General features: G+C 56.8%; 2 protein-coding genes across 14 annotated transcripts in view; one reads left to right on the plus strand and one right to left on the minus strand.

Annotated features, from left to right (window-relative positions):
• The window catches only part of CCNQ (cyclin Q), a 10,171-nt gene extending 1,292 nt beyond the window's left edge, over positions 1-8,879 (plus strand). Inside the window, exons 2-6 of one of the 5 annotated variants that reach the window (XR_004037961.2) lie at positions 90-173; positions 1,735-1,918; positions 3,382-3,514; positions 3,827-4,014; positions 4,710-4,848. Coding sequence is in view for 4 of the 5 variants with exons in the window: in XM_030850374.2 (XP_030706234.1) it covers positions 90-173; positions 1,735-1,918; positions 3,382-3,514; positions 4,710-4,937; positions 8,385-8,474 (719 nt within the window). In the remaining variant the exon portion in view is untranslated. Of the gene's footprint in view, positions 1-89; positions 174-1,734; positions 1,919-3,381; positions 3,515-3,826; positions 4,015-4,709; positions 4,938-8,384 lie in introns of those variants that run through there. The other 4 variants (XM_030850374.2, XM_030850375.2, XM_030850376.2 and 1 more) reach the window with 4 other exon arrangements.
• Positions 8,880-12,880: 4,001 nt separating this feature from the next.
• Positions 12,881-27,549, minus strand: part of ATP2B3 (ATPase plasma membrane Ca2+ transporting 3) — a 61,582-nt gene continuing 46,913 nt past the window's right edge. For 5 of the 9 annotated variants that reach the window (XM_060293035.1, XM_060293031.1, XM_060293032.1 and 2 more), the window contains 2 exons: positions 25,643-25,729; positions 12,881-15,777 (listed from right to left, as the gene is read on the minus strand). In XM_060293035.1, coding sequence (XP_060149018.1) covers positions 15,457-15,777; positions 25,643-25,729 — 408 coding nt within the window. In that variant the 3' untranslated portion in view covers positions 12,881-15,456. Of the gene's footprint in view, positions 15,778-25,575; positions 25,730-27,549 lie in introns of all 9 variants that reach the window. The other 4 variants (XM_030850386.2, XM_030850385.2, XM_030850384.2 and 1 more) reach the window with 2 other exon arrangements.

Below are 27,549 nucleotides of genomic sequence, written 5' to 3' on the forward strand. Positions count from 1 at the left end.
AAGAGTTCACTTTCAAGTCAAGGTGGGCAGAGTCTGGGGAAAATAGTGCAGGACCATTAATCCCAGTGATTTGTACATTTAATTTCCAGGAAGTTTTGCAAAGTGTATAAGGAAGGATGGCAGTGCCTCCTCATATACCCCCTACATCTGCTTGGAGGATCCGTGTGAACCAGGCAAGCATGCTACTCTTTGAGGGTTTGCTCTATAAAAGCAAGACTTGGAGGGTCATGTGCAGTAATACCACCTAATCTGACATCTCTGAGAATGAGGGGTCCCATGTAGGAACTGTCTATGAAACTGAAGTTTAAACCTGGAAATGCTAAAACCTAAATGCTAAAAGCTAATGCTGAAGTGTTCTGCATATGCCCTTGCCCTCCGTGTGAGGCTGAATACCGGTCCTCCAAAGATTTCCCCATCCTAATTCCCAGAACCTGCGACTGTTACCTCATGTGGCAAAAGAGATTTTGCAGATGGGATTAAGCATCTTGATGTTGGGGAGCTATCCTAGGTTATCTGGTGGGCCCAATATAATCACACCCATCCTTAGAGAGAGAGGCAGGAGGAGTAGATAGGCCACGTGATGATGGAAGCAGAGTTAGAAGACGCCGCACCGCTGGCTTTGAGGGTGGAGGAAAGGGCCGTGAGCCAAAGGTTGCAGGCGCTTCTAGAAGTTGGAAAGGGCGTGGATTCTCCTCTGGAACCTCCAGAAGGAAGCAGCCCTGCCGACACCTTGAACCTAGCCCCCTAAGACTCATTTTGGACTTCTGACCACCGGCATTGTAAGAGAAAGAAGTACGTGTTGTTTTAAGCCACTTAGTTTGCGGTGCCTTGTTACAGCAGCTCTGGGGAACTAATGCACCTTTTTAGGTAGAGGGTGTTGAACACAATTTGAATGATTGTCGGCTGTTCTCCACCTTCTTTCAGTCTATGGGATGTCATTTAACCTTCCCTTATTAACCCTGGTCATTGTGAATTTGTTTTGGTTCTGTGACCCAATGCGGTGATTTCCCTAGGAGCTGTCGGGGGGATTTAGGGCTTTAACCCCTACATCAAACCATCGTGCTCTGGTTTTTGAGTTCTGTTCCCTTTTCCCTCGAGCCTGGCTGTGGCCTTTCTCCTGCTCTGCCGGCAGTTGCCTTTGGCAGTCACCCTGCTTCACTTTTCTTGCCTTTGCTAACCTGTGTGGATCAGTAAACCAGTGCTGAGTATAATCTTAAACTATGACCTCAGGACTCGCGGCACCTGTTTGATACTCAGAGGCCTTTTTTCCTCCTGTCACATTGGCAGGATTTTGGTTAGGTGAGCTGCAGAGGTGGGGGCAACCTCTAGTTAAATGCCTGCTAAGGTGGAAACAGACACACAACTTGTTCCTTTTCAAGATGTGCAGAAAGGGATATGCCAGGTGCAGTAGCTTGAAGCCTTGCTTCTCCTGGCGTGGCCTTGAGGCTTGGGAGAAGCGTGGAGCCCACAGAGCTGCTGAAGGGAATGCTGCACTTCAGCGTGACCCCCAGGGGCTTGTTAGCACGTTAGAGTCTGAGAAGCTCACGTCTAAATCCCTCAGGTCGAGGACCCAGTGGAAGGCATGGCAGCCCCTGCCAGCTGGGCCCTGAGCTCTCGGTCTTGTCAGAACAGGGATGTGCACCCTTAGGGCCCAACCTGGCGGCTCCCCTCACACTTTGCAGGGGGCGAGCCCTGGATGAAGCACTCCCCTGCCTGCCTGCTTTCTCTCGGTAGGTGTCAAGCTAGGGATGCGGTCCATCCCCATCGCCACCGCCTGTGCCATATACCATAAGTTCTTCTGCGAGATCGACCTGGACGCCTATGACCCCTACTTGGTGGCCATGTCTTCCCTTTACTTGGCCGGCAAAGTGGAGGAACAGCGCCTGCGCACTCGTGACATCATCAACGTTTCCAACAGGTAGCCGCTTCTGGTGTCCCCGTGAATGGGAGGCCAGAGAAGGATCTCACTAGGCCCTGCCCCCCCTCCTGTCCAACTAAGGAGGAGGCACCTGGGTGGCCGTGAACTGGGGCCGGGAAAAGTAACAGCAAAGGCAGGGGTGAGCCAGGAGCCTAGGGGCACCTGTACGAGAGAAGCTGGGGCCAGATTTTGGGGAACCTCAGAGGCCAGATGGGGTGCAGAGCGGGGTGGGAAAGAGGGTGTCCCTAGCGTCGCACGCGGGCACAGCTGGAGCAAAGTGTGTATGAACAGCTGATTCACTTTGTGATACAGCAGAAACTGACACACCACTGTGAAGCAACTATAGTCCAATAAGGGTGTTAAACAATAAATAAAAGATCAAATTCTATTCTAAAAAAAAAAAGATTCTCGTGGAATCTTGGACAGGATGGGTGGAACCAGTTGGGTTCTGGGGCCTCTGTCCTGTTTAGATGGTGTGGAAACATGGTCAGAGTTGCTCAGGAATGTCTCTCGCAGAGTCCTGGGCCGGAGCAGCTGTGTTCCTGTTGGGGAAGGACACGGGGGTCCAGCCGGCTGGGCGGGCTGTGCCGAGGTCCTGGGGCCTGGGAGGAAGCAATTTATGGAAAGTTAGTGCGCCATAGCCTTTCCAGGAACTCTAATCATTAGGGGAGAAAACTATTTTGTGCTGCTTCTCTTTTAAGAAACAGTTAACAGAAAAGCACTCCCCACCCCGTAAACATGACAGGTTCACGGTGTACCTCGAAAGAGTAGGAGAAAAACAGGGGAGGGAACCGCGGAAGGGCAGCTGGAGTCCACCTGTCATTGCCAGGGCCCCAGCAGGGAGGGTGGGCGGGCACGAGGGGAAACTGTGGGGCGCTCTAATAGGACGTTGGCGCCCGGTGTGGTTCTGTGGGGAGATTGGAAGAAGAGGGAGGGGCCGGGAAGGGTGAGTCAGCAGCAGAGAACTGGGGTCACTTGAGTGTGTATCCCATTCCCGCACAGCCTGGTGATCTTGCATAGGTGGGAGTGTTGTGGACGAATAAGGTGTGAATAAGGACACAAAGATCTGGAATGAAACAAAATGGAAAGCTAAAATACATTTACATTTCTGAGGGCAACATTCTTGTGTTCAAATGCCTTCCTTGGGCCCAGAGTGAGAGCCCGGAGCATCGCCGCCCCGGGTGCAAAGACTGTTCCTCAGGAGACACTGCAGAGAGCCCATCTTTACACTCGACGTCCTGCTGAGGAGGTGGGACAGCCACGGGGCTAACGCTAGAAGTGGCTTCCTTCCTCTCTGGTTACCGTTTTTATGGCATTCGTACGCCCGTAGGTGGAGAGTGGTTGATGGTGACCCTGTGCTGATCAACAGCACAGGGGCCCTGGCGTTGCCTCTGGGTATCCCACGACTGGGGGCTCCTGGGGCCACCCACTTCTGCCGTCAGCTGTGCTGTTTCTCTGCACAGGTACTTCCACCCGGACAGCGAGCCCTTGGAACTGGACTCGCGCTTTTGGGAGCTCCGGGACAGCATCGTGCAGTGCGAGCTGCTCGTACTGCGGGTTCTGCGTTTCCAGGTCTCCTTCCAGCACCCTCACAAGGTATGTGCTGGGGGGGTCGCCGACAGTTCCCAGAGGCACGAAGCTATTTGCAGCCCCCTGAGCCTGGAGCCACGCGGGGCCCTGGGGAGAAGCAGTGACCGGCTCGGGCAGCCTCGCCCGTCACCACTCTCGGGGTCCGTCAGGCAGCTCTAATTGCAGCTGCTGCCTTTCCGCCCGCGCGTCTGTGGCTGCAAGCCAGGATCCGCGTGCCCTCTGAAGCCCGTGCCCGTCCCCAGACCCGTATGAATTGTTTGTTCACTGAGCCACGGGGAGGCAGGGCCCGTGTCCTGACCTGCCGAGTCTCTGTGCCAGGAGTTGCTGCCCCGCCTCAGAGCTCAGTGCCAGCTCAGCTGTGTGTACGAACCCACGAGAAAAGCCTGGTCACTCACCGTTCACAGCTAGGAGTGCGTTCGTCCCAACAGAAGAATTGCTTCAGAAAGCAGCAGAAGGGGCACGTGAACCCTTACAGCACTCGGAAGGACCTGTGGGCGGCTGGAAAGGTGGCCTGCAGAGAGGCGGGTGGGGGGGGCTTGGGACGTGTGCCTTCCCGACCCCCTCCCTAGTCCCAGAGCCGCTGGTGGAGATTCCAAGCCGTAGTGTTTTCTGTCGGCATGCGGTGCAGGGCTGCTCTCCTCGGTGGCACTCCCCGTGGGCTCAGGAGAGAGTGGTGTTCGGGCAGAGGGGGAGCTGACGGACGGCCGAGCTGGCCCTGGCGCCCCGAGAGCCAGTGTCCGGTGTCTGGCTGGCCCCTAGCCTCAGGCTGGACTGTGGGTGCCTTGCCCTGTCGTGCAGATCGGGACGCCGTTTCTGGAGTTTTAATGTTTGAGCTGGGCCAAGGGCATGAGGAGAATGATCGCTGATGGTGGCCGGCACAGGGCCACGTTGACGGAGAGGGACAGTGGCGGGGTGGCCATGGAGAGCGGCCGAGCGGGTTTTGGGAGCCGGGCCTGGAGGCTGAGAGCAGGCGGGCCTGAGGGGACCGCGGCGGGGCTGGAGGTGAACCTGGCAGGAGGGTGGGGCAAGGCCTGTGGAAGGCACTGGGGCTTTTTTCCAGTGACACTGGGAGGCGATATCCGATCTGTGGTGTACACACATCGTGACGCTTAGGGGAGAGTGGCTGGTGGGCAGACAGGCCGCAGGCTCACAGTAAAGGAGGCAGGTGACGGGGGGCCAGCTGACTGGCGTGTCTTTGCAGTACCTGCTCCACTACCTGTTGTCCGTCAAGAACTGGCTGAACCGTTACAGCTGGCAGCGGAGCCCCGTCTCCATCACCGCCTGGGCCCTGCTGCGCGACAGCTACCACGGGGGGCTGTGCCTCCGGTTCCAGGCTCAGCACATAGCCGTGGCGGTGCTCCACCTGGCCCTGCAGGCCTATGGGGTCGAGGTGCCTGCTGAGGCCGAGGCCGAGAAGCCATGGTGGCAGGTGAGGTGACTGCGTTGGCAGTCCCCCTTGGCGTGCGTCCCCCTCTTCTCTGCCTGAGGTCCCTGTACCTGGTGTCACATTTCTTTGTAGTAATTATCCACAAAGAAAGAGACAGGCTACTTGGGAACCTTGAAGCTTGAGGATACTCTGTCCTAATAGTGTAAGGCAGGCTCTCGTCCTCGACACCGTGGACGTTCAGCCCTGGCTGAGAACTACTGAGCCAACCAGGCACTTTTTTTGAACTGAGTGGGAGCTCGTAGATCCGAGGTTAATAAGTCTGGCTTCACGTCAGAAGATGTACAGGGGGTGCTCTAAAAAGACAGCGGTTGGTAGGTAGGTAGATAGATGATGTGTGGATGGATAGGTGATGGTGGATGGTGGGATGGAGAGATGATGGAAAAGGAGGTAGTTGGATGATAGATGGGTGGGTGGATGCATAGATAGATAAGACAGATGACACCCCGCCTCCCCCAGACGTACTGAATGCTGAGAGCAGTTTGTCGAGAGCTGGGTGAAGTGTGTCTGTCAGAAAGGCTGCAGTCCTAGCGGGTTTCCCTGGGTAGTCCCACCGTTCCTTAAAATGGGATTTTGACATCATTCTCCGTTTTTCCTTTCCTGTACTTGAAGTTTGCTGGCCCTCTCTTCATGATACCTTTGTCCCTCCTTGTCCTACAGTGAGATTCCATGTAAACAGACTTTGAGGTGACGGAAGGCTCCTCCTTTTTGGGCGCCACCCCTCCCATGCGAACCCACAGTGGCTGCCTCCCCCTTCCTGAGGCTCTCTCCCCCGGCCTGCTTGCCCTTCCTGGGAGCTCACAGCTTCTTTCTGTGATTCACTGTCCTCTATTGCCTGTCTGCCCCCCAGCCCCCCACCCCACCCCAAGGCCAGGGACCTTGTCTGCTTCATCAGCTGCCCCACGCCCAGTGTCTGGGCAGGTGGGGGGCAAAGGGCGGCTGCGTGGACAAAAGCATTGCTCCGTGCCGGGCTTCTTGGGGACTTCCAGATCACGTGAGCCCAAGGTCCCCACTCTGCTGAATCAGGTGGCGGCGCAAGGGGCCGCTGCTTCCCGGCGCGTCCCGGGCTGCTTTCCTCCGTGTGTCCTCCCTGCTCTCCTTTCTCTTCACTTGTTCCTGATGGTGACCGGGGCTGGAGCTGCCGCAGCATCCTCTGCCTCCCGCTCTGGGCCGTCAGCCCTCACCCCTCGTGAGAGGAGAGCACGGGGAGCAGCTCCGCCACGGGCCTCTTTTCTGGGTGACACACACGTGCCCAGCAATCGTCCTCCTGGACGAGGCCGCCCCTCTGGGCGCTACGTCCGCGCTTCGCTCGCTCTTGTCTTTCCGGGTGGCTCCGAGTTCCGTGCACGGGAGCGGCCGGGCATCCTTTGGGCATGTGAGGGCCGCTTGCTTGGTGCTGAGTGGCTGCTGACGAGCTGCCTGCCCAGCCCCGAGGTGCTGCCTCTAAATCGTGAGACATTCTTGCTGCTCATCTGCTCTCAGCCACCACTTCTGTGAAGTCACCTGTCTGCCCTCGAGCGTGGCAGCGGTGGCAGCGGGGTGGCCGTTCGTGCCCAGGTGCTTCGGGCCTCTGGGTGGATGAGGCTCTGGCTCTAAAGCAGTAGCGAGTTGTAGCGGGTGTCGGAATCCCCATCTTTTGGAGGCCGAGTCCTGTTCCGTGGTGTGGCTGGGCCGCGTCATGTCGGTTCGTTCCTCCATGAGGGACATTTGGATTGTTTCCAGCTTTTGGCCCTGGACTACTTTTTTTTAAAAAAATATTTATTTATTTACGTGGCTGCGCCGGGTCTTAGTTGCGGCAGGCGGGCTCCTTAGTTGCAGCTCGCATGTGGGATCTAGTTCCCTGACCAGGGATTGAACCCGGGCCCCCTGCATTGGGAGTGCACAGTCTTAACCACTGTGCCACCGCGGAAGTCCTGGCCCTGGACTACATTTTAACGGTCATTTCTTGGCTTGGGGACCCTGACAAGCAAGCCTGTATTTCTTTTCTTTTTTTTTTTTTAACATCCTTATTGGAGTATAATTGCTTTCCAATGGTGTGTTAGTTTCCGCTTTATAACAAAGTGAATCAGTTATACATATACACATGTTCCCGTATCTCTTCCCTCTTGCGTCTCCCTCCCTCCCACCCTCCCTAACCCACCCCTCCAGCCGGTCACAAAGCACCCAGCTGATCTCCTTGTGCTGTGCAAGCCTGTATTTCTGAAGTATTTATTTTCCAACCGGAGTCCAGGGGGTGACGGCTGATCTTCCTGAGCCAGAGGTCGAGGGAGGGGCTGTTTCCAGGTCACTATCTCCCACCTGGAGTGACAGCCTGTGGAGAGTTCACGCTTCCTTTGGTGGCCGTGCAGGAGGGTGGCCTCAGGTCCAGCTTTTGCCCTAGCTCAGCCCTGGGCCTTGACCTTCGTGGTACCTTGATTCCCCAGGCAGCACCCCCCCGGCCCGGGGGCCACGGCATCCAACCAAGTGCTCCTTGTTTGGCTTTTTACTTGCCGTGTCATCAGGGGTCCCCAAGAGCATCCTCAGACTCGCTGTGTTGCCGGGAGGACTCACAGAGTTCAGAGAAGCCGTGATGCTCGTGGTTATGGGAGTTCGGGTTAGTTACTGGGGAAGGGTACAGCTTGAAATCAGCAAAGATAAAAGGAACGGAGGACAGGTCCAGGAGAGACCAGATATGAGCTCCCAGGTCCCTTGGCCCTGGGCAAACCGAGACCCTCTCGTCAGGCAGGGGCCTAGAGTTCCCCTCCCAGGAGCCAGGCCAGGACCGGACCTTCCTTGGGAACGTGCAGAGTTAAGCCCTCTTCATTTGGGCCCCTGGGGACTCACGTTGCAATTTTATAAGCTCCGTGGCACAGTCAAGTGGCGGTCTGGGGACTTCCCTGGCGGTCCAGTGGTTAGGACTCCGTGCTCTCACTGCCGGGGCCTGGGTTCAGTCCCTGGTCGGGGAACTAAGATACAGCAAGCTGTCCAGCATGGCCAAAAAAAGAAAAAAAGACACGTTGTGGTCCAGCCTAGAGAGCAGGTCCACGTGCTCCCTAGGGGTTGGCCTAGGGTAGAGTGGGGTCCAGGAGACCTAGCCTATTTCTGGAAATGAACTCCCCACCCCTGCTCCCATACCCAGAGACTGTGGACCTGAGAGCTCCAGGGGGAGGCAGGAGCCTGTCACCAGCTTCCCATGTAACCCAGGGCAAGTCCCCTCTCCTGTATGAGTTGGATGATCACCACAGCCTCTTCCATCTGGAATGTTCTCTGCTTTGTGATCAGCCTCGGCAGGCTGGACCTGAACCGGCTGTGCAGAGAGCCACCCTCGTTTCCAATAGCCGAGTCCCCATGCCATCCCCCACCCCTGTGCACTGTGATTCTGTGCTTAGTGGCGGGTGCCTTGTTTAACGGAGAGGGAGTCTAACCGGAACCTGTTTTCCTTCTCCTTTCTAGGTGTTTAGTGAAGACCTTACCAAGCCAATCATTGATAACATTGTGTCTGATCTCATTCAGATTTATACCATGGACACAGAGATCCCCTAAGGCCCTGGTCCAGGCCTGCCCAAAGAGAAGTCCGTGACGCTCGGCAGCCTGGGGATGGTACCGCCACAGGGCCGTGAACGCCAGCCCCCAGAGGACCCGCTGGAAGGGCTGGTGAAGGCGATGACTGTCCCCGGCAGCCGTGGTCTGGACAGTGACAGGAGCCACGCCTTCAGCGGGCGGGCTTGAAGTTCACCGCGAGGGGCTGCCGAGGCCAGGCGCCGCGTCTGCTTTTGTCCTTTGAGAGGACCTGACTGCCGTGGAGGGTGACGTCATCGGAAGGAAAATCAGAGAAAGGATGGGACTGAGCCCCTGGGGATTTTTTAAAAGCCTGATTTATAGAATGAATGAATGTGCAACATAGATGGAACTTTATTTTGTGTAATAAAAGATACAAATGAACTGGGACACCCGGTGTTTCCTCTCTAGCCCGTGCTGCCCTGGGGGGTTTGTGGGTACCATCCAGACGCGGTTTCCCCTCAAAGGCTCTCCAGGTGGAAGTGCCTGGGGTAGGCCCTCCACCACTTCCGGAAGGCAGGATGGCAGAGCGTGTGCCCGTGTCACAATGACGTCCCCTAGAAGGGCCCACGTGTCCTCCCTCCTCTGCTGGGACCCTTGCAGGGCTTGGCAATCATTCTGCTTGGCGAGTGAAGTTTCATCTTGGAAAGAGGGGTTAAGGAGTATCATCTGAGTTCAAGAAGACCAAAATGTATCTAGAAAGTTACAACTTTTTATTAAGGCCAAGACAGTGAGTCAAGATGCCGAGTCTAGGGACTCTCAGAGCCGTGCCCCGCCCCCCGACTCCCACTCAAATGGCACTGCTTCGGGAAGGACTGCTCTTGGGCGTGCCCTGGGGGAAAGAGGCCAGCCTGGGCGGCTGGTAGGACGCACGCTGGTAGGACCATCCTTCAACACATGATGGCATGGGGGCTGGGGGACCGTCCCAAGCACTTCACCACATTTGCGAGGTTGTCACCAGGGGAGCGCAGGCTCTGGCCACTGGCCACCATGCCCTCTGGCACCCACAGGTATGGGGGCTGGTTGGCACGCCCAGGGTCCACTGGGTGAGGGGCACAGGGAGGGGCCGCTCATGGGTGACAAGTCAGGCAGTAGGGCTTGCTTGAGTTTGCAAAGTGATTGTGTTATTTGTCTTTAGGGTGAAGGATATGAGTAAATGTCCCCTCTTCCACTGTGTCCTTTCCAGCTCAACGGGGCACCTTTGATGACAGAGTCTGTGCCGGAGCACAGGGCCGGGGCTCTGAGCGCAGACAGTGGAGGGTGAGGGGCCTGGCTGGCGGGCCTCTGAGGGCGGCCTCGGCTCTCTTGCCAGTCCTTTCTGCCTCGTGCTTTTTAAAAAGCACCTTGCCTCCATCACCCCCTTCCTCCCCACAGGCTGGGCCCAGCTGCCCCCCACCCCGGCCTTGCCTGCCCCATGTGACCTAGCACTGCCCTTGGTGTCCCCACCCCAGCCGAGAGCCACCGTGCTTAACAGGGCGAGCTCTGGGCTGCGGGGCTAACAGCAGCCTCTCTGGAGTTTCTGTGGCCCTAAGTTTCCTCTCGCGATTACCAGGTATCAGGCAAGTTCCTCTCTCTCGATGGGACTCAGTTTCCCACTATGTGAATCAAGCAGGTTGGACCAAACAACTTCAGACTGTGACTGCTCGTTGCTATTTAAAATCCCTCCACCCATGTGTGTGCCTGTCACACTGCCCTGGGGACTTGCTGGCTCTGTGTGCTGGCCTCTGGGCCTGTCAGCTCAGTGCTTGTCACTAAGGGGTCATCTGTGTGTCTTCCTGATGCCGCTAAGGCTGTGAGCCCCACCTTCAGTGTGTGTTGTCATTGGAACAGAGATAAGGACAGGTATTGGGACGTATGTGACACTTTTGAGGAATACGTGACACGGCCAGCTGTGCTTTGTAAGGACAGTTCGGCCACAGAATATGAATGAAAACCTAGTGCAGGGTGGTTTCCTTTTGTTTGCTTTGGCTTCCTATTCCTGAGGCTCTTATAAAAGATATACAACCTTCCATCTCCTTTATTTTAGGTTCAAAAAGGAGAGATTGAGATAAGATTTTCTAGAACCTGAAGCTTCCAGGAGCTTTTCATTCCGGAGCACGTCTTAATTACTGTAAAGTGATAAATGTTTGATCCTTCCTCGGCCTGTCAAGCCAGAGGAAGGAGGGGGCAAAGCAGGTTCTGTGTGGGGCTCGACCCATCTCTTCTTTTCCAGCTGGGATGGGGAGTGGTGACCCCCAAAGACACGTTCACGTCCTAAGCCCCGGAACCTGTGGATGGGACCTTATTTGGAAATAGTCTTTGCGGTGTTGTCAAGGTAAGATGCGATTCTACGGGAGTACGGTGACCCTAGTCCAATATGCCTGGTGTCTATAAGAAGAGGAGAGAGACACAGAGATAGGCCTGTGCAGAGGGAGAATACCAGGTGAAGACAGACTCACAGGGACAAAGCCCTGCAACGACGGAGGCAGAGACTAGAGCGATGTGTCTACAAGCCAAGGACTGCCGGCGATGCCAGAAGCTGGAAAAAGCTAGAATCTTCCCCTAGAGGCTGCAGAGGGTACGTGGCCCTGCCACACCTTGATTTCAGACTTCTGATCTCCAGAACCGCGAGAGAAGAAACGCCTGTGCTTTAGCGCCCCCCATCTTCCGGTTTGTGGTACTTTGTTACCGCAGCCTAGGAAACGCACACGTGGGCCTTCCCCCAACTCGTGGCACCCACCCCCGTTCCCAGGCTGCCAGCTGGTAAAGATGGCGTCCGGCTTCGTGTAGGGATGGGTGTTATAGTACCTTCCTCGCCCCAAGGCATTTGGCTAAGTACCAGTTTCTTCCCCTGGGAACCTGGGTCATATTTGATAGTGGAAGTCCACGGAAAAGAGAATTCAGACATAAATGAATGCGATCTCTCCAGAAGGTGCAGCTGTCTTGATGTGGCATTTGGCCCAACCTAGGCTTGCTTAGAGTGTGATTCGAGGTGGCTCGTGCGTCAGTGAAGCAAGAGCTCCTGTATTTGTCCCTCTGCTGTTTTCCGCCACTTGTCTCTGGCCGTCTTTGGAAGCATGGACTCCAGTGGTTGGAAGGGAACTTAGAAGCCATTTTGCTCGTTTCTTGGCGGCTTCCCTGGAAAATGCTTTCTCTGGCGCTGCCAAGTCTACAAGGGTGACGTGCAGAGTCGGGGAATAGAAATATGAGGAAACAGGACGCAGGGACTTTTGGCACCATTGCCGCGGGAGTCATTTGCAAACCTTGGGCCAGAGCTGCCTTCGTGGCTCTAGTGGTGCGGCACGGCTGTCCCCAGCACGGGTGTTCAAAGACGCCTAGTGAGTGAAGGAATGAACGGGGCAGTGACGCTCGGAGCAAGTGAATGAGTGCAATAATGGGCTTTCTTTCCATGACTTTGGTTTAAAGAGGAAATCTGTGATTGGAACCCTTGTGCACTGCTGGGGGGAATAGAAAACGCTGCTGGTGCCGTGGAAAACGGTCTGGCCGTCCCTCCAAAAATTAAACAGAAGATTACCATAGGATCCAGCAATTCCACTTCCAGGTATCTACCTAAAAGAAGTGAACGCAGGGGCTCAAATAGGTATTGTACACCCGTATTTACAACTGCGTGATTCACACTAGCCAAATGTGGAAACCACCCAAGTGTTCATTGAAGAATGAATGGACAAACAAGATGTGGTCCATCCAATCAGTGGAATGTTGTTCAGCCTTAAAAAGGAAGGTCGCTCTGACACCTGCTACAACATGGCTGGACCTACAAGGCATCATGGTCAGGGAAATCAGCCAGACACAAAGGACGGATACTGTATGACTCCACTTGTATGAGCTGCTTAGAGCCGTCAGATTCCTAGGGACAGAAAGTAGGATGGGGGCGGGGCATGGGCTGGGGGAGGGGGAGGGGGGCTAGTGTCTAATGGGGACAGGGTTTCCCTTGGGGAAGGTGAACGGTTCTAGAGATGGATGGTGGGGATGGCTGCACACCAACCTGAATGTACTTAATGCCGCCCAGCTGGGCGCTGAAAAATGGTTAACGTGGTAAACTTGATGTTATCTGTACTTTTCCACAATACAAAACGAAGCCGTCTGCATGTGTGCCAGGGTTCTGGCATTTGGGTGGCGTTCCCTGCTCCCACCCTCCTCTGAGGATGCCACCCTGGAGATTCAGGTCAGGCCCTTCCAGGTCAAGACAGTTTGAGGCCCACCATGCGAACCTGACCCCACAGGGTGGTCGAGCCCTCTCCTCCTTCCATTAGGATTGGCAAGGTGGCCACAACCCCAGGGAAACCCCGCTGCCCCCGGGGCTCACCCCAGCTTGGTAAAGGGAGGAAGACACTTCTCTTTAGGTCTGGAGGAGAATTCACCAAATAATAAATCACACACGTTACCCAGACTGAGATTGTGGGAGCCTTTCATTTTTTTTTTCAATACACAGAAATTTTGGTCTATTCTTTAAATTAGGAAATTCAACTACAGACTTTAAATTATTATGTATCTGTGGTCTTCCTCATTAAGATATTTTTGTTCATCTTTACAACAGGCAGATAAAAATGTAAAACAGATTTAATAACTGAACACAGTTGACCAAGCCATTCCATATAAGATAATGCTTTAGAGAGAGGGGCTTCCCAACGAGATGGGGCCCCTGGCCTGAAGACACACAGAAATGAGAGCAGCGATCTGCACCCCACACCCCATGGAAAGGCAACCTAGGGACTAAACAATCGCCGTGTACAGGAGGCAACTTTGGACAGCAGCAGCAAGGCTTGTGTCTACAACAGAGGATGAAAAGAAGCCCGTGAGCATAGCATTACTCAGTGTATATTCTTCAATTTAAACATTTCCAATTTCAGTTCTTGTTTAAGAACACACAGACCCTCAACAAATTGAGTTGCCCTGTTTGTGTTGTTTAAACAAGGACATTAGGGAACAATTTACAAATGGGTAACCTTCTCAATGTGCCCTTTGGAAGAAAGGGATGGCTTTAAGTTATCGGTAGCTGGCATTTGCAGTGGGATTTGCTTTTCTAACCGAAATTCCTTTGCCCGGGGTGACATGGCATTAATGTTAACAGTGGGGACCGAGCACGCTTGGGACGCCGCCTGCCCGGAGGCACACAGACACAAGTGGAGGCAAGGCGAGCCCTGGCCAGGGGCTGTGGGATGGGCACGGGATGGGCGAACCAGCCTTGCCACTGGTCCAGCTGCTGCTCAACTGCGGAGCGAGCCCCTCCACCCCTCAGCTCCCAGCTGTCCCCCAGCGGCTCAGCCCCAGGCCCGAGCGACAGGCACCTGTACTAGCCGTGGCTGGACCCCAACCTCCTCCCTGCAGAATGTGAGACAGAAGAATTCTGAAGGTAAAAGAACCTCTGCTATTTCTGCATTTCCCACCCCGGTTGTCGCGCATTCAAGGAAAACTGAGGCTTGGCACGCCGCGTGCCCACACTGCCAGGAGAGGCTCCTGGGGGAACCGTCTGGGGAGCCCAGGCCCAGCTCTCCCCACCTGCAGACCAGGTGCTCAGCCGATGACGTGGCAGAGCTGACCTCCTCAGCCTTCCGCACTCGCCATTATAGCGACAGAGACGAGGGACCATCGCTCCCAGGGGCTTGGCCTCCCCAAGGTCGCCGTAGGTGTCTGCAGCCCCAAATGCATGCCCTTGAACGAGAACACCAGGATCCGAAGAGTGCTTTGCGGGTGGTGACTGAGAACCTTTCCCAGTCGCTTTATGGGCGTCTCAGCGACAGCTTCTTGGCATTTGCCAAAGCGGAGCGGGAGTCCAGGTGGAGGCGTCCAGGGGGCTGGGGTCTGCGCTGCGGCCATGCCGGCTCCTCCTGGGTTTGGAGGGAGCGTCTGTCTCCGCTTTCTTTCTGACTCTCTGCATTCTTCCCCACCTCCACCCGTGGACCTGGCTCTCCTGGAGCCAGGATTTCGGATCATCCCAGGAGGTCAGGCACGGCAGGTGGCCTGGCTTCGTGCTCTTGAAGTTGGGGCTCTGACAAAGAAATCCTACCCACTGGCCAGATTGCAGGACTTGGAATTGGAGTTGGAACCAAAGGAAACCGAAAGCAAAACTCCCCCTTCGGCCTACTGGAGGGAATCATTCTGGTCAATACTTTGGTATTTTCCTTTTAAATAAAAATTCCATCGAATGGTGTTTTTTTCTCTATAGGCAGGGGTCTCAAAGTGCAAATGTTCCAACTGTTCCAACTGTAATTGCTCCGGCCTCGCGCCTGCCTTCCCAGGAGCTGTGCTGGGAGTACGGAGGATGGAGGGGACTGGGGGGGAGGGGAGCAGTGCGGGGGAGGGGCGTCCCAAGCAACCAGAAGGATATTCTTGCAGTCTAGTTCCCTGAAAAAAACCCTGCCGCGATAAATAATGAAATCTCAAAATGAAAACACCCGATAAGAGAAATGGAAATATCATGCCGTTAAGTAGTTCCTTATCCTTTAGATACGCATCTGGTCCTGTGTGCACGGACACGTCTATACGCGCACACACGTGGCTACGCACACATGCACACACAGGCTGACTGCACGCGTCCTGGGGAGGGGGTGCTGGGCCGGTGGACCATCTGGGTGGGAGCATCCTTCCTGCAGAGCGGTGCTCGCCTCTGGTACCTGTGGATCCACTTGCTCTGCAGCAGGTGCCACGAAGCTCTCAATAAACCGAAACCGGCCCTCTGCCACACTGCACAGCCCGAACAGGGAACATCTGGTGGAATTACAGTGTTCGTTTAAAAAAGCTTCCATAGAAAAAGGGGGGAACACAACTGTTCTTGGTCTCTCCTTCCTCCTCCTTCCCCTTCCTGGTCCTCCTGAGTAAGAAGCCTAGAATGCATTGGCTCCTGGCAGGTGCCTTCGAGCATCTTCAGCGGCCTGGCGGGCCCTCCTCGTGGCCGGTGCCCTCGTCCGGCCCGCCCGGGTGCGTGTGTGTGCGGGGAGTGCGCGTGCCGTGCCGAGAGCAGTTCTGCTTAGAGGGACGTCTCCACGCTGTGGAGCGGGCTCCCGGGGCGGGAAGAAAACACTGACGAGGTAGCTGACTTGGTGCCGCGCGTAGTCAGGTAGACGCCGCTGTCTATGGCGTTGTTGTTCTGGTTGGGGGAGGGCGGGGGCGGGGCCCGCAGGCGCTCCTCGTTCTCGTCCACGTCCGTGTCATCGATGAGCGGGATGTTGTGGGTGTAGTCATTGATCAGAAACTCGGGCGTCGCCATGAAATTATGGATGGAGGTCTTGGATTCGGGTTTCTCCAGGCCTTCGTAGAGGGAGCTACGGAATGCTTTCACCACCCGGATCTGGAGGGGGAGGGGGAGGGCCAGTGAGCAGGAGGGAGGGGGGGGCGAGGAAGGAAGAGGGAAGGAGGCCATCAGCGGTGAGTGCAGCCCACACCCACGGCAGGGGTCACCGCATGACAAACGTCTGTCCTTTGGAACAGAACAGTCAGAGCCCTCTGCCCCGCTGCGGTCTCCCTCCCGTCACCTGATGCACATGCGGGACGAATGGCGGTGGCTTTTCTAGGCTGACCTGGGCAGATACTCTGGAACTCAAGAGCAATGGATTCACGGGACTCCTGACTGCTCCCTCCTGCCCCTTCCCCTGCACTGAGTGGGGGGGATTCCAACGTGGGAGCCCAGAAAGATGACTGGGCAAAGGGACAGTGCTGGACACTGGGCTCTCCACTTTCTCTTTCCAGAGAGTCCGAGGAACTTTCTGGCAAGAGAAAGTCCCCAGCCTGTGGGCACACTGCAGGCCTTTCACGCGTTGGTTCCCCTCCCTGGCTTCTCGGCGCCCTCTCCCCTGTCCCCCGGCTCCTGTGGCAGCAGCCCGTGCTGGCCAGGCCCAGACACATCTGCCCATCACTCTCCGTGCTGCTAAGCCCAACGGCCCTTCTGTGTCTCCATCTTATTTGATCCCCCAGGGGCCACCTGCCCCTCTTTCTGGGAACTTCTCCTGGCTCCCCTGACACTGCCCCTGTCTGGCCCTCCTCCTACCTCACCGGTTTCTCTGTCTTCACCTCCTCCACTGCTTGTGACTCTGTCCCAGAGTGCCCAGAGCCCCGGCCTGTCCCTGTCCCCCTCCTCCCTGTGCACACCCCCAGGCTCACCTCCTCACCCTGGCCACAGCTCTGGGCTCATCTGGCTATAACCATGGACTGCGGCCCAGGCCCCTCATCAGAGCTCCAGGCCTAAGAGCCTACCAGTCCCCCATCTGGAGGCATCCAAGATGGAAAATCGCCCCATTTTTAATTTACACCGACCAAGCCTGTCCTGCTCGGATGCCCTGATTCACCAGGTGGATGTGTTTGATCTGGTCATCATTTCCCTTCTCAGACCGTTCCGTCCTGCATCTCCTGCCATCAGAGGCCCTTTGTAGTCTGCCGATACCCGCCTCTCCAGCCTTTCTCACCCTCCTCATTTTCACTCTCCAAACCACACGACTTCTTTCAGACCCTGGAATTTGGTTGGGGGCCATATGCTTCCCCCACTCACATTTGCTACACCTTGTTCCCTGGCTGCCCCACTGGCATCTGCAGACCTCAGATCAGCACAAGTGCCCCCTGGGGAAAAGCTTCCCACAATGCCCTGCTCCCCAGCTACCGAGGCCCCAGCTGAGCTCAGGCACCCCTGACCTCTGCACCTCCCACAGGACCCTGCTCTCAGAACTAGCCCCTCGGCCTCCGCTGGCTGCCCTGCCTTCACCTCCACATGTGCTCAAGTCTCCTCGGTTTGCTGCCTCTCTCTGCTCCTTCCTTGGGCCCCCAGCCTGGGCTCCCTCATGTTTCTAGGAGGCAGAATCGATGGGAAGCCTTCAGCTGGGCTTCGCACTAGCCAGCTGGTCCTGTGCTGAGATGGGGAGGCCAGAGCCTCCCTATGTGAGTGGGTGGACACAAAGTGAGCTCTAAAGCCATTTCCAGGTCCAAGGTCCTAGGGTTGGGTTTTCTTGGTTTAGACAAGGTGTCGGAAAACTGTGGCCCAAGAGCTAACTCCGGCCCTCAACCTGGTTTTGTAGATAAAGTCTTATTGGTACACGGCCATGCCGTGTCCTCTGAAGGACACGTCCAATGTTCATTGCTGACCCCTGGTTTAGACCATGAATCCCTTTCAACCCTCCAGTGTCTGGATCCCGGGGTCAGCCAAGCTCAGTGCTCCTAGGTCAGTTTAACCCAGGAGAACCTCACAAACAAGTGCAAAAACAAAAGCTGAGCCCAAGGGCTCCATAACATTGGACTTTTCTGATTCCATATCTTAAATCCTGCATTCCCCAGACGGGCTTCCGAGCTCGGGGTGACACAGAAGTTGACAATCATTTGCCATTTGTAATGGAAAGAAACAATTCACTTATTGTGGCCACGGCAGATGTGGCCTCATGACTTGGGCCCTTTCTGGGGCCAGGATTGTGGGAGAGCCCATGGGACACTGGCTGTGGCTGTGTGGTGGTGGAGGACCTACTCCGGCAGCCAGCCACCCCCTCAAGCCACAGAAATGGGAGCAAGCGGTGTGCTGCCACCCTTGGCCCTGGAGGCCTCTGTGGGAAGTTTGCCAGCAGTGTCCCGGTGCCCCTGGCTACATCCTTTCCCCTCACCTGGACCTGGGTCATGTGATCAGGCCAGGCCCCTGCTCAAACTCATCCCAGCTCCCCCAGAGGGTGGCCGGCTCTTCCCTCCCCAGCTTCTGTTGCTCTGGCCTGGAAGGCTCCTTCAGGGCCCTCCTCCCGGGTGTTATCAGAGACTCACTTTGATGCCCCTCACTAGCCTCGTTTGCTGCCTGTCGCCAGAGCCCGGCGCAGAGCGGCCGCTCAGTCACCAGCAGAAGGTGCCAGGCTGCCCACTCCAACGTGCGCCGTCGGCTTGAGTCATCCTGAGTGTCTTACAGCTGACGGTGAGTCAGCTTCCCTCCAGCTTCCATTTCCCTGCATGCAAATCTTGGGCTTTTAACACATGGCCTGGGATTGGTCTTATGATGGGGAGTTTTCAGGCCACTCCACGCTGAAGGGCACAGTCAACCCCCGGGACACGGGTTTGGTGGGAACTGGGAAACGTTTCTAAGAGAGGGCCGCCCTGGAGGCCTGAGCTCGCACCTGGGAGTCTGAGGACATCCCCACCGTGGAGTTTAGCGCGTCCCTGCGAAAGCCTGGTCACAGCTGGGTGGGTCCAGCGCTCTTCCCCAGTGCGTGACCCTTACTGCCTCCTGAAGCTCCTCTCCTGGCCTGGGACTGTCGCAGGGGCCAGGGCAGGGTCCTCAGGCCACCTGTCCATCTCTAGGACGCCCAAAGGGATGTCATTGCCCTCAAGGCTGTGAGTGCCGCCCACAGCGCACAGCCCACCTCGACGCCACCAATGCCCCCTGCACCGCCTCCGCCTGCATCTGCTGCTCCTGTACCTCCCGTCGATGGCTAATGGGCCTCTCGAACTGGAGGAGGTCCAGGAGGACCGTCAGCCTTGCCCCCCGCCGACTCTGCCCCTCGCCTAGTCCTTGCATCCTGGTGCAGGGCTCTGGCTGAAACTTGCAGGCACAGACCCAGTGCCGCACATCAGCGTGTCTTGGGGCCCCTCTTTCCCGAAACTCTCCAGGGCGGAGCCGTCCCCGCCTCAAGCGCTGCGGCTGTGTCTCCCTGCAGCCCCCGAGCACAGAGACGCCCCCCGCCTGGTCCCTGGATCTTTCCCGGGCTCCAGCCCGCGTGGCTGCCGCCCCTGGGGTCTCTGGTCCTCCTCTCTGACCGCTGAGTCAGGCCCTGCCCTCGCTGTGTGGCAGGCAGCGACTCCAAACACCCCAGCAGCTGCTGAAGCTGCGCTGGGTCCCGACTGGTGGCGCTCACACTGGTCTGCGCAGTGCGGGACGCCCCCAGGTCCAGGTTACTGTGAGAGAATTTAAAGGTAAAGAAAGACGTGAAAGACGGCCAGTAAAGAGGGCTTCTAGATCACAGCCAGCCAGGAGCAGGTCCGGCTGGGGCTGGGGGCTGCCCCACGGCTTCCCTCCCCTTTCCGAGTGAGGCCTGCTGCGCCCCACCGCCTGGCCTCTGACACCGCGGCCCGCTTCCTCCTTCGCTGTCAGCTCCGTCCCCCTCGTCTAGGTTACTCTTTGCCCCTCTCTCGGGGCCGCCGCCCCTCCAGCTGTTGGTACGCAGGGGCCCAGCTTCGCTTGGCCCTGTTCTCTTCTGCCCCCACTCCCCAGGGACCTCTCCGTTGGGCGCCCCGTGCCCCCCACACCGCACCCCTGCTTCCAGGTCCCCCTGCTGCTGCCCATCTCCTATCGTGGCCAAGGGCCCCAGGGTCGTCTGGGCCTTTTCTCCGTCCACATCCACGCATTCCCTGGGTGCTTCTAGCCATCTGCCTGCTAAGGAGCTCCCGCCTCAACGTCCAGACTCGGGGCTCTGCCTGCTTCTTCAACTTTACCTCCCACCCCCCCACGTCTCTTCCCTTGTCTCCCTGTTGCCACCCTTGACGTCCACAGTCTCTTCTCAGCATGGCAGCCTGAGCAATCTTTTCCAGCGGAAGTCAGAGCGTGTCGCACCTTCCACTGGTCCAAACACTTCAGTGGCTGTGTCTCCCTCAAAGGAAAAGTCCTGCCAGGGCCTGCCTCGGGCCATTCTCTTCCTCTTTCGCCTTTACCCTCTCCAGCCTCCCGGCTCTTCCTCAAGCACGACACTCCTGCCTCAGGACCTTTGCACTGGCTGTTCCCTCTGTCAGGAAGGCTCTTCCCCAGTGAGCCTCATGGCTCCCCCTCAGCTCTTTCCGTTTACAGCCGCAATCCACTCATCTCCCTCAGCACCCCGGCACCTCTTCTGCCTCCTTTTCTCCCCAGCATGGTTCACCTTCAAACACCCCACACATCCCATTATTCTCTCCTCTGTCTCCTGTCACTGGAACATAAGGCCCCTGACGTCCCCAGCACCCAGCACAGCACCCGCATGCAGCAGGGGCTCAGTGGATAGGTGCTGGGAGTAGGGGGCCCACGCAGCCTGGCACGTGTCTCCCACCATAGCTTCCCCGACCAGCGCTCTCCGCCCACGGTGCTCGGAACAGCAAGCTTCCCCAGGGCCATCACCCCTGCCCTGTCCCCCGCCTACACTCTTCTTCCACCAGATCATCCCATGTCGCCCTTGCCTCCTTATTTGGAACTCAGCTCACAAATCATCCTCTGAGAGGCTGTCCCGGACAACCTTTATCCAAAATAGTGCCACTAATGTTTCTCTCGTTCTGCTTCCTTTCCCTCTGAGGCTGGTGACCACCTGCACTCAGCGCAAACTTCCTTCTCTGTTGTTTGCTGCCCGGCCCTCGCCCCCGCACGTGAGCCCTGGCCTGTCTTCCCCTCACCGTGAGCTCCATTAGCGGGGATGGGGCACGTGATACTCCAGACCCGCAGGACTACCCCGGCCACAAGGAGAAAGGATGCTTGTGTCCGACTCTGCCACGGGACCATGCTACTGATGAAGAGTTGCAAGCAGAAGGGGGGAAGGTCGCGGCTGAAAGTGGATGTACCCCGCTTTTGTTTTGAACTTTAATCGCTTGCGTTTGCAATGTAGGTGGTGGTGGAGGCGGAGAAGGGATGTGGAAGCAGGGAGGAAAGCGAAGGATGAAGGATCTCCCACCCCATTAAAGGAAAAGAAAAGGAGAGAAAAATAAAAGCAAAGGCTCCCGAACAACAATGACAATGGCCACAACAGAAACTGGGTCTGACACCTTTGGACTGTGGGAGGAGCAGGCCCTGGGGGGGTCGTCACCCTCTGCACCCTCCCTCCTCTCTCACTGTGAAGCTCACAGAGCTCAAAATTCTTCCATCCAACTCCTGCCCTGTCCTTCCGTACCAACCACTGTCCAGAACCTTCTGTGGGAGGAAGGAACCTGGCTTTGGATTTAGAGCAAATTCTGAACGCAGCAGCCAGGGAGAGCCATGGCGCCTCCATGAACTTTAGTTCCCAAGTCCCAAACCCTCCCTGTAGGCATGAGGGTGAATCGTGACTTGAGACCAACACAAAGAGGTGTGCGGTGATGGACCCACAATCAAGGGGGTAGCAAGGGGGAAGGCTCCCTTTCCTCACCACGGAATTAGAAGACGTGAAAATTCAGACTCCAGAGTCGGCTCTTTCACTGAGGCATTGAATCCCAAACCAAAGACACAGCTTTGTGTGTGCCGGCCAGCCGAAAATGCTGGTGGCTTGTGAGTTGTGAAGATTACCTCCCATTCTGTGGGCGTGCACGTGTGCCCAGGACCGGGACAGGCCAGACTCAGTGGCCGGTGTCAACAAGATGTTGCACTGAACTGACCCAGGCACGGAGAGTCCTGCGTTTTCCAGGGGCTCGGCCTTGCCTCTCATCCTGGCTGTCTCCAGCTGCAGGGCCTCAGATAAGTCTCCTGGGCTTCCTGGGCCCTGGCTCCCAGCCCCAGGAGTCGGCCCGGAAGTGTCTGCGGGGGTGGGGGGCTCTGGAGCAGGGCTTTCAGGGTCTGCCTTAGGCTGCAAGCTGGCATGTGCTTTAGGAATTGCCTGGAAGGTTCTTCCATGTGGTAGGGTCCCTGGCTGCAGGAGGCTCGGGTAGGGCTGACACTGTTCCTAGTGCGGAGACAGTGTGCACACTGTCAAAGAGCTGACCAAAAATGCCAATACACTATTCCCAGAAACCCCCGTGGGCAGACTTGCCTCGAAATCAATGGATTTCCTGAGAAGGAAGCAAATTCCAGCAAACAAGACAGCTTTCACTCTGCAGGGCTCCTTCCTCAGTGGGGCTCTAGGAGTGTGTGAGGGGCGTGTCTCCCCAGGCTCCAGAAGGGCGTGTCCACAGAAGCCCCGGGGGCTCGCCGGGCTGGGCTTTGCCAAGTCGGCAAAAGCCAATTAAAATAAAGCAACTGTCATGATATGTTTTCGGTTGATCAGAACTGAAGGGCCCTGAGGGGTCCTTCTGGGCACATCTGAGCAAACTCGCCACCTGCCCCTGGGACAGTAAGCGTCTGAGCACAGGGGCCCACTGTTGCTGCAGGAGGGCCAGGCTGCTGGGGAACAGGCTGCGGATATGTGGCTGGGGGGGCGCTCTCACCTGGGGGCAGCCATCTGGCGGCCCCGGGCTTGCCGCTCATTAGCAAACCTGAGGGAATAGACACCTCCTGTCTGCCTACACCTTGGGGATCCTAAGAGCCAGCTGGGGAATGAGGCCGAGCTTCCTGAAGAATTACTGTGTGAGAGTGTGATTGGGGCAGGAATGAGGGTGACTGACACACTAACGGGATAGGATTTCACACCCCCTTCGTTTCCAGAAGACTGATGGTGGTTAGTAAAGAACGCTTTCTCCTAAGCCACTCCGGCGGGTGGCCACAAGGCCAGGCATGGCTGGGGTCCCGTGCAATGGCTGTGGTGGGGCGGCCACGAAGGCAGGCAGGAGAGACGGCTGAGTGGGCAGCGGGGAGGCAGCCAAGGCCATTCTGGAGCCGGGGGCGGGGTGTCGGAGGTCAAAAGGAAGTGTGCGTGGCTGTGAATGTGGGCGCGCTGAGCCCCGAGGACCATCGCACCTCTAGCCTCCCCGCATCACTCCTCTGAGGGGCTGTCCTCCCCCTCGGACTCTGGCCACTTCTTGCGTCGATGTTGCGTGCCGGGGCCTGCACTGGGTGAGCAATGTCACCTGTCACTCTGGCCTTCGGGCTCCTTGTCCACACCCGCAACCAGGCCTTCCACCTACACAGCCTGAGGCTCTCACCGGAAGCGATGCTGGGCCGAGACTGGCCGCGGCACTCGGGAGGAGGCGCGGCCTGGCCGGGTGGTAGGCAAGGAGGACAGAAGCCTTCCTGAAAGAGCTGGGTTTTCCTGAGGAAACCTTGTGCCCCGTGACCACTGCACCCTGCCTTTCTTCTGGCAAGTTCCGAGAGAGAGACTGAAGGCCTAGGGCTGTCCTCCACTCTGCCAGGCCTTCCCCTGATTCGTACGATGTGGGTGCCAGACTTGGTGATTTCTCGGGGTCTTTGAAGCTTGGACTGGGAAGCGGTGATGGTGCAGGGAGTGGTCTTGGTCGGCAGCTTCTGGAAGCAGGAACGTCCCCTGGTGCCACCTGGCCCTCCATCCAGCATCTTGTGAGTCAGGACATCGGGACCCTCCTCAGGCAGAAGGCGCTCGTCTCCCAGTGGTACGTGGTGTGGATGGACAGTGACCCTTCTTCTGGCCAGGAGCTACCTAGGTCCCCTGGGAGCGGCTCCTACCCCACGCTGCTGGGCTCCCGGCACTGGGAAGGGGGACAGGACAGGTGGCCGCAGAAAGAAGGAAGGTACTAGAAGCCGAGGAAGAGAGAGGAGAAGGAGGCTGCCCCCAGGGAGGCGGCCTGAGGCCCCCAGACAGCGCGGCCTCAGCAGGAGTGTGGGGAAGGCCTAGGGGTGAGCAGAGGAGGGACGGGATGCCTTCCCCCAAGTCAACACACAGGCGGATGGACAGACAGACAGAGAGGAGGCACAGAGAGAGATGGCAAAGGAACACGTGAAGGAAGTGACAGGGGAGGGCAGCTGCGGCCCAGCAGGCCCTGGCCGAGCCTCCTGCCGGCTTCCCCAGGTGGAGTGGTGCCAAGTGCCCTGTGGGACAAGCTTTCCAGCTCGCCTGTGTCGGCCGTCAGCCAGCGTCTGCGGCCCCGGGTGGGTGGCTCAATGAACGTTCAAGGGAGCTGGACATGTGTGTGGCCTGTGGGATGGGAGCACGCTCGTGTGTGTGTGTGTGTGTGTGTGTTTACGTGTGCGCTGTTTCCAAAGGGGACAAGGTGGCCCCAGTGGGGACCAGTACATCCCTTCCATAAAGGGCAGAGTGGTCTGAAAGGACAGCTTAAGCAAGAGGAGGGACGCCCTCCACTGGGGACCTCTTACCAGTTCCTAAAAAAAAAAGAAGAAGAAGAAGAAAAGAAAAAACAAAAAAGAAAACACAAGACAAAAGAAAACAGGAAAAGAGAAGAAATCAAGCAAAAAGAAAATCCCAGAGTCTGGTGTGGGAAAAAAGCACAGTTAACAACTTCCGTCCATGGGGAAGTGATGTGTTCACAGAGGTGAGAGCTGCCGGGTCCCACTGGAAGGAAAGGAAACAGGTAGCAGTGAACCATCCTGGCAGGGGCTCTGGGCTCATACTTGAAGGTGTACTGTTTGGCTTTTGAAATCTCGAGTTTGCTGTGAGAAGCAGGTGGCTCTGGGGGGCAGTGGGGGGCAGTGGGGGGCCCACACTGTTCCTTGTGTTGTCTCTGACTGGGCGGACCGTGGGGTGCTGGGCTCCATGGCCTAGTGGCTTGCCCTTTGTCTTTGTAAAGAAATGTGGAGCTTTCTACCTCTTTAGGACAGCCCCTGGGTTCCTTTTAAAATGTGACAGACATGGCGGGAACTTTTCAGAGGGACGTATGAAAAGGAAGCAATTTCTCCCAGCTTCTCGAAGGAAGGAGGAGAGAGAGTCTGGACCAGATCAGGTTAAGACCTTCCAATCCTGAGGCCTGCTTGGAAACAGCGAAGATGCTTTGGGAACAAAAGGAAACGTGGCCGAGGGCGGGCTCGAGGCCTGAGGAGTGCTCCTGGGGTCACCTTTAACGCCCGGGGCTCAGGTGTACTGCCTTTGGAAACCACTCCAAGGAGAGCTCTGGAAGCTGCTGCTTTAGTCCCAAGAGGGCGGGCTGGGTTCTTCCGCTGTGAATGGCGCTGCAAAGGCGCTCGCCTCTCCTTCCAGTCCTGGGGGCGGCCCTGAGCCCGCGCGCCTCCCTCGAGCTGCCCCGCGGAACACTGACCAAGGCCCCAACCTGACTGACACCAGACACCACCAGAAGCGGCCAAGTTCATGAAGAACCATCAGCAAAGGCAGACAAGTTCAAGAAAAGAAAACCAGCGACAGAAGGAGCGCTAAACAAAACCCCAAAAACCAAAGGAAAGAACAGAAGGTCCAGCAGTGCCATGGATTCAGTACATTTCAGAAGAGGATATGTCTTTAGAGAGACACACCGTCTGGGCGGGAAGGACTGAACAGGGCGATAAAGAAAGAACGGAAAAGCCTCGGTGAGCGGAGGATGTAAGACTGGAAAAAAAGAGAAGGAAGAGGCGGGAGGCTTTTTCCTCCCCCAGAGATGCCATTTATGAGAGAAAAGGGGACTCAAGACTCACTCCCAGCGGCACTGGTGGGATTGGCAGCAGAGAGAATTACGTGAGTAGGGGTAGAAAGATTGGTTACGTCATGGAGCTGGCTGAGGACCGAGGACCGCCGGCGCACAGCACCCTGAAATGAACCGCTTCTCTTGAAGGTACTCACTACCTCCATCTGTGGGAGAGAAAATGAGATAAAGGTTGGCTTGCACTGTAGTCCCCGCGACCGCACGGGGGTGGGGCTGGGCGGGGACAGGGGCCACACTGGGTGCATATCGTGACAGCAAAGCCTCCTTGAGGCCGCCTCGGTGCTTCTGCTGGGGCCGAGGCCGAGGCCGAGTCTGGCCTCTGCGTCATCCACCACGAGAGGCTTTGCTGAGCAAACGATTAGCGCTCAGAAGACCTGGCGCGCGGGGGTTGACGCTGGATCGCGCGCACCGCAAACACTTTAGACAGAGCCATTTGCATTCACGATATGTTCATCGCAAGCCACTCATCAGTAAGTACCCTTCCCTGGCCCGTCCTGTGTTTATATTGCCATAAGTGACTGAGGGGTACTCCCTGGGAAGTCTCAGTGTAAGAATGGATTTTAAAAGAGGGGGAGGGGGTTTCCCCAAAGCCCCTGCTTTCTCTCATCGGAATGCCTTCCCACAGGCAGGGCAGGAGGGAGAGTGGAGAGCCTGGGTCTGGGGAGCAAAGATGGCTTTACTTTGTCCCCCACCCTTAAAGCCTCCTAGGCGGCTTCAGGAAATGAGAGCCATGGGGGTGAACTTGCCGGAGATGCAGTATCTTTGGGTTTCCCGACCCGCCTTTGGCTGGCAGGGGGGCCTGGGGGTGGAGCAAGCCCAGGCGTGGGGTCCCAAGGAACCGTGGCTGGGTGGCCACTGTGAACGTCCCCCCATCAGAAGACCGTGTGTCTAGATTCTGGGAGGCCAGCCCGCTGTGGCGTACTTCGGGCCGCTTCTTAGAGAATGTCCTCTCTTAGTGGGGAGTGTGTGTGGAATCTCTGGCCTTAGAAGGTGGATCTGATTTCTAGAAAGTGCCACATAGTTCACTGGATGACGTGAGCAGCGGAGTGCTCAGACGGCCCCCATCCCAACCAAAGTGAAGACGGCCGGCATTTCAACCCTTGGACGCGCTGCCAGACAGACTAATTGTTGTGTACGCACCACTGAGCCCCCTTCTGCCCAGCAGAAGTAAGGCATACTGAGTGCCCACGGGGACTGGCGCAGTGCCGAGTGCCCCAGCACACTGAAGGAAGATGACCCATGCCGATGTCGCTGTCTCTTTGCGGGGGGGGGGGGCATCTCCTCCCTAGATTGAGATGTTTCTAAGGCTACGGAGACAGGGGACTGTCTCAAGAGGGGACTCTTACTGTGGCAGAGGCGACAAGGGAAGGGAAAAATGCCTTTCCTGCCTCTGATTGGGCCTCTCCGCATGGTGTCCCGAGGCGATGATGGTATCAGTCAAAATACCACAGAATTATCCCTCCGCCCCACGCCTACCCGGAAGCCCCCCACACTGGGCCAGGAACGAGGCCCAGTCACTGCTGAAGCTTCTCTGGTTTAGAATGGAATGCGAAATAGACCACGTCGTGAGCACTTTGAAAAGCTCCACGTCCTGCATTTGGAGGACTCTTTTATTCTGGAATGACACCCTTCCTGGCTGGTGCGTTTCTATGTGCCTGGAATGATGGTGAGAGCGGGCAGCAGCTTAGGAAATGCCTTCACTTAGCAACATAAGAACTTGTGCTGGCCTCTGAAGTCTGGGGAGCAATTTTGTGCCTTGCAAAGGTTGGACATCTAGGGCTGGCTGCCTAGAGAACGTTTGCAACTTGAGGGGCTTTACTTCTGCTTTGCAAGCAGGTATTTTGAATCAAAATGAACAAACGCTCTTAAAAAGTGAACTAAAGCAACTGGTTGGTTCGGCATTCCTGAGAAGTGTGGTGGAGTTGATGTGACAAAGTCAAGGGGAGGAATGAGTGGCTCCATGGAG

The sequence above is a fragment of the Globicephala melas genome, chromosome X (genome assembly GCF_963455315.2).
Source record: "Globicephala melas chromosome X, mGloMel1.2, whole genome shotgun sequence".
Classification (NCBI taxonomy): domain Eukaryota; kingdom Metazoa; phylum Chordata; class Mammalia; order Artiodactyla; family Delphinidae; genus Globicephala; species Globicephala melas.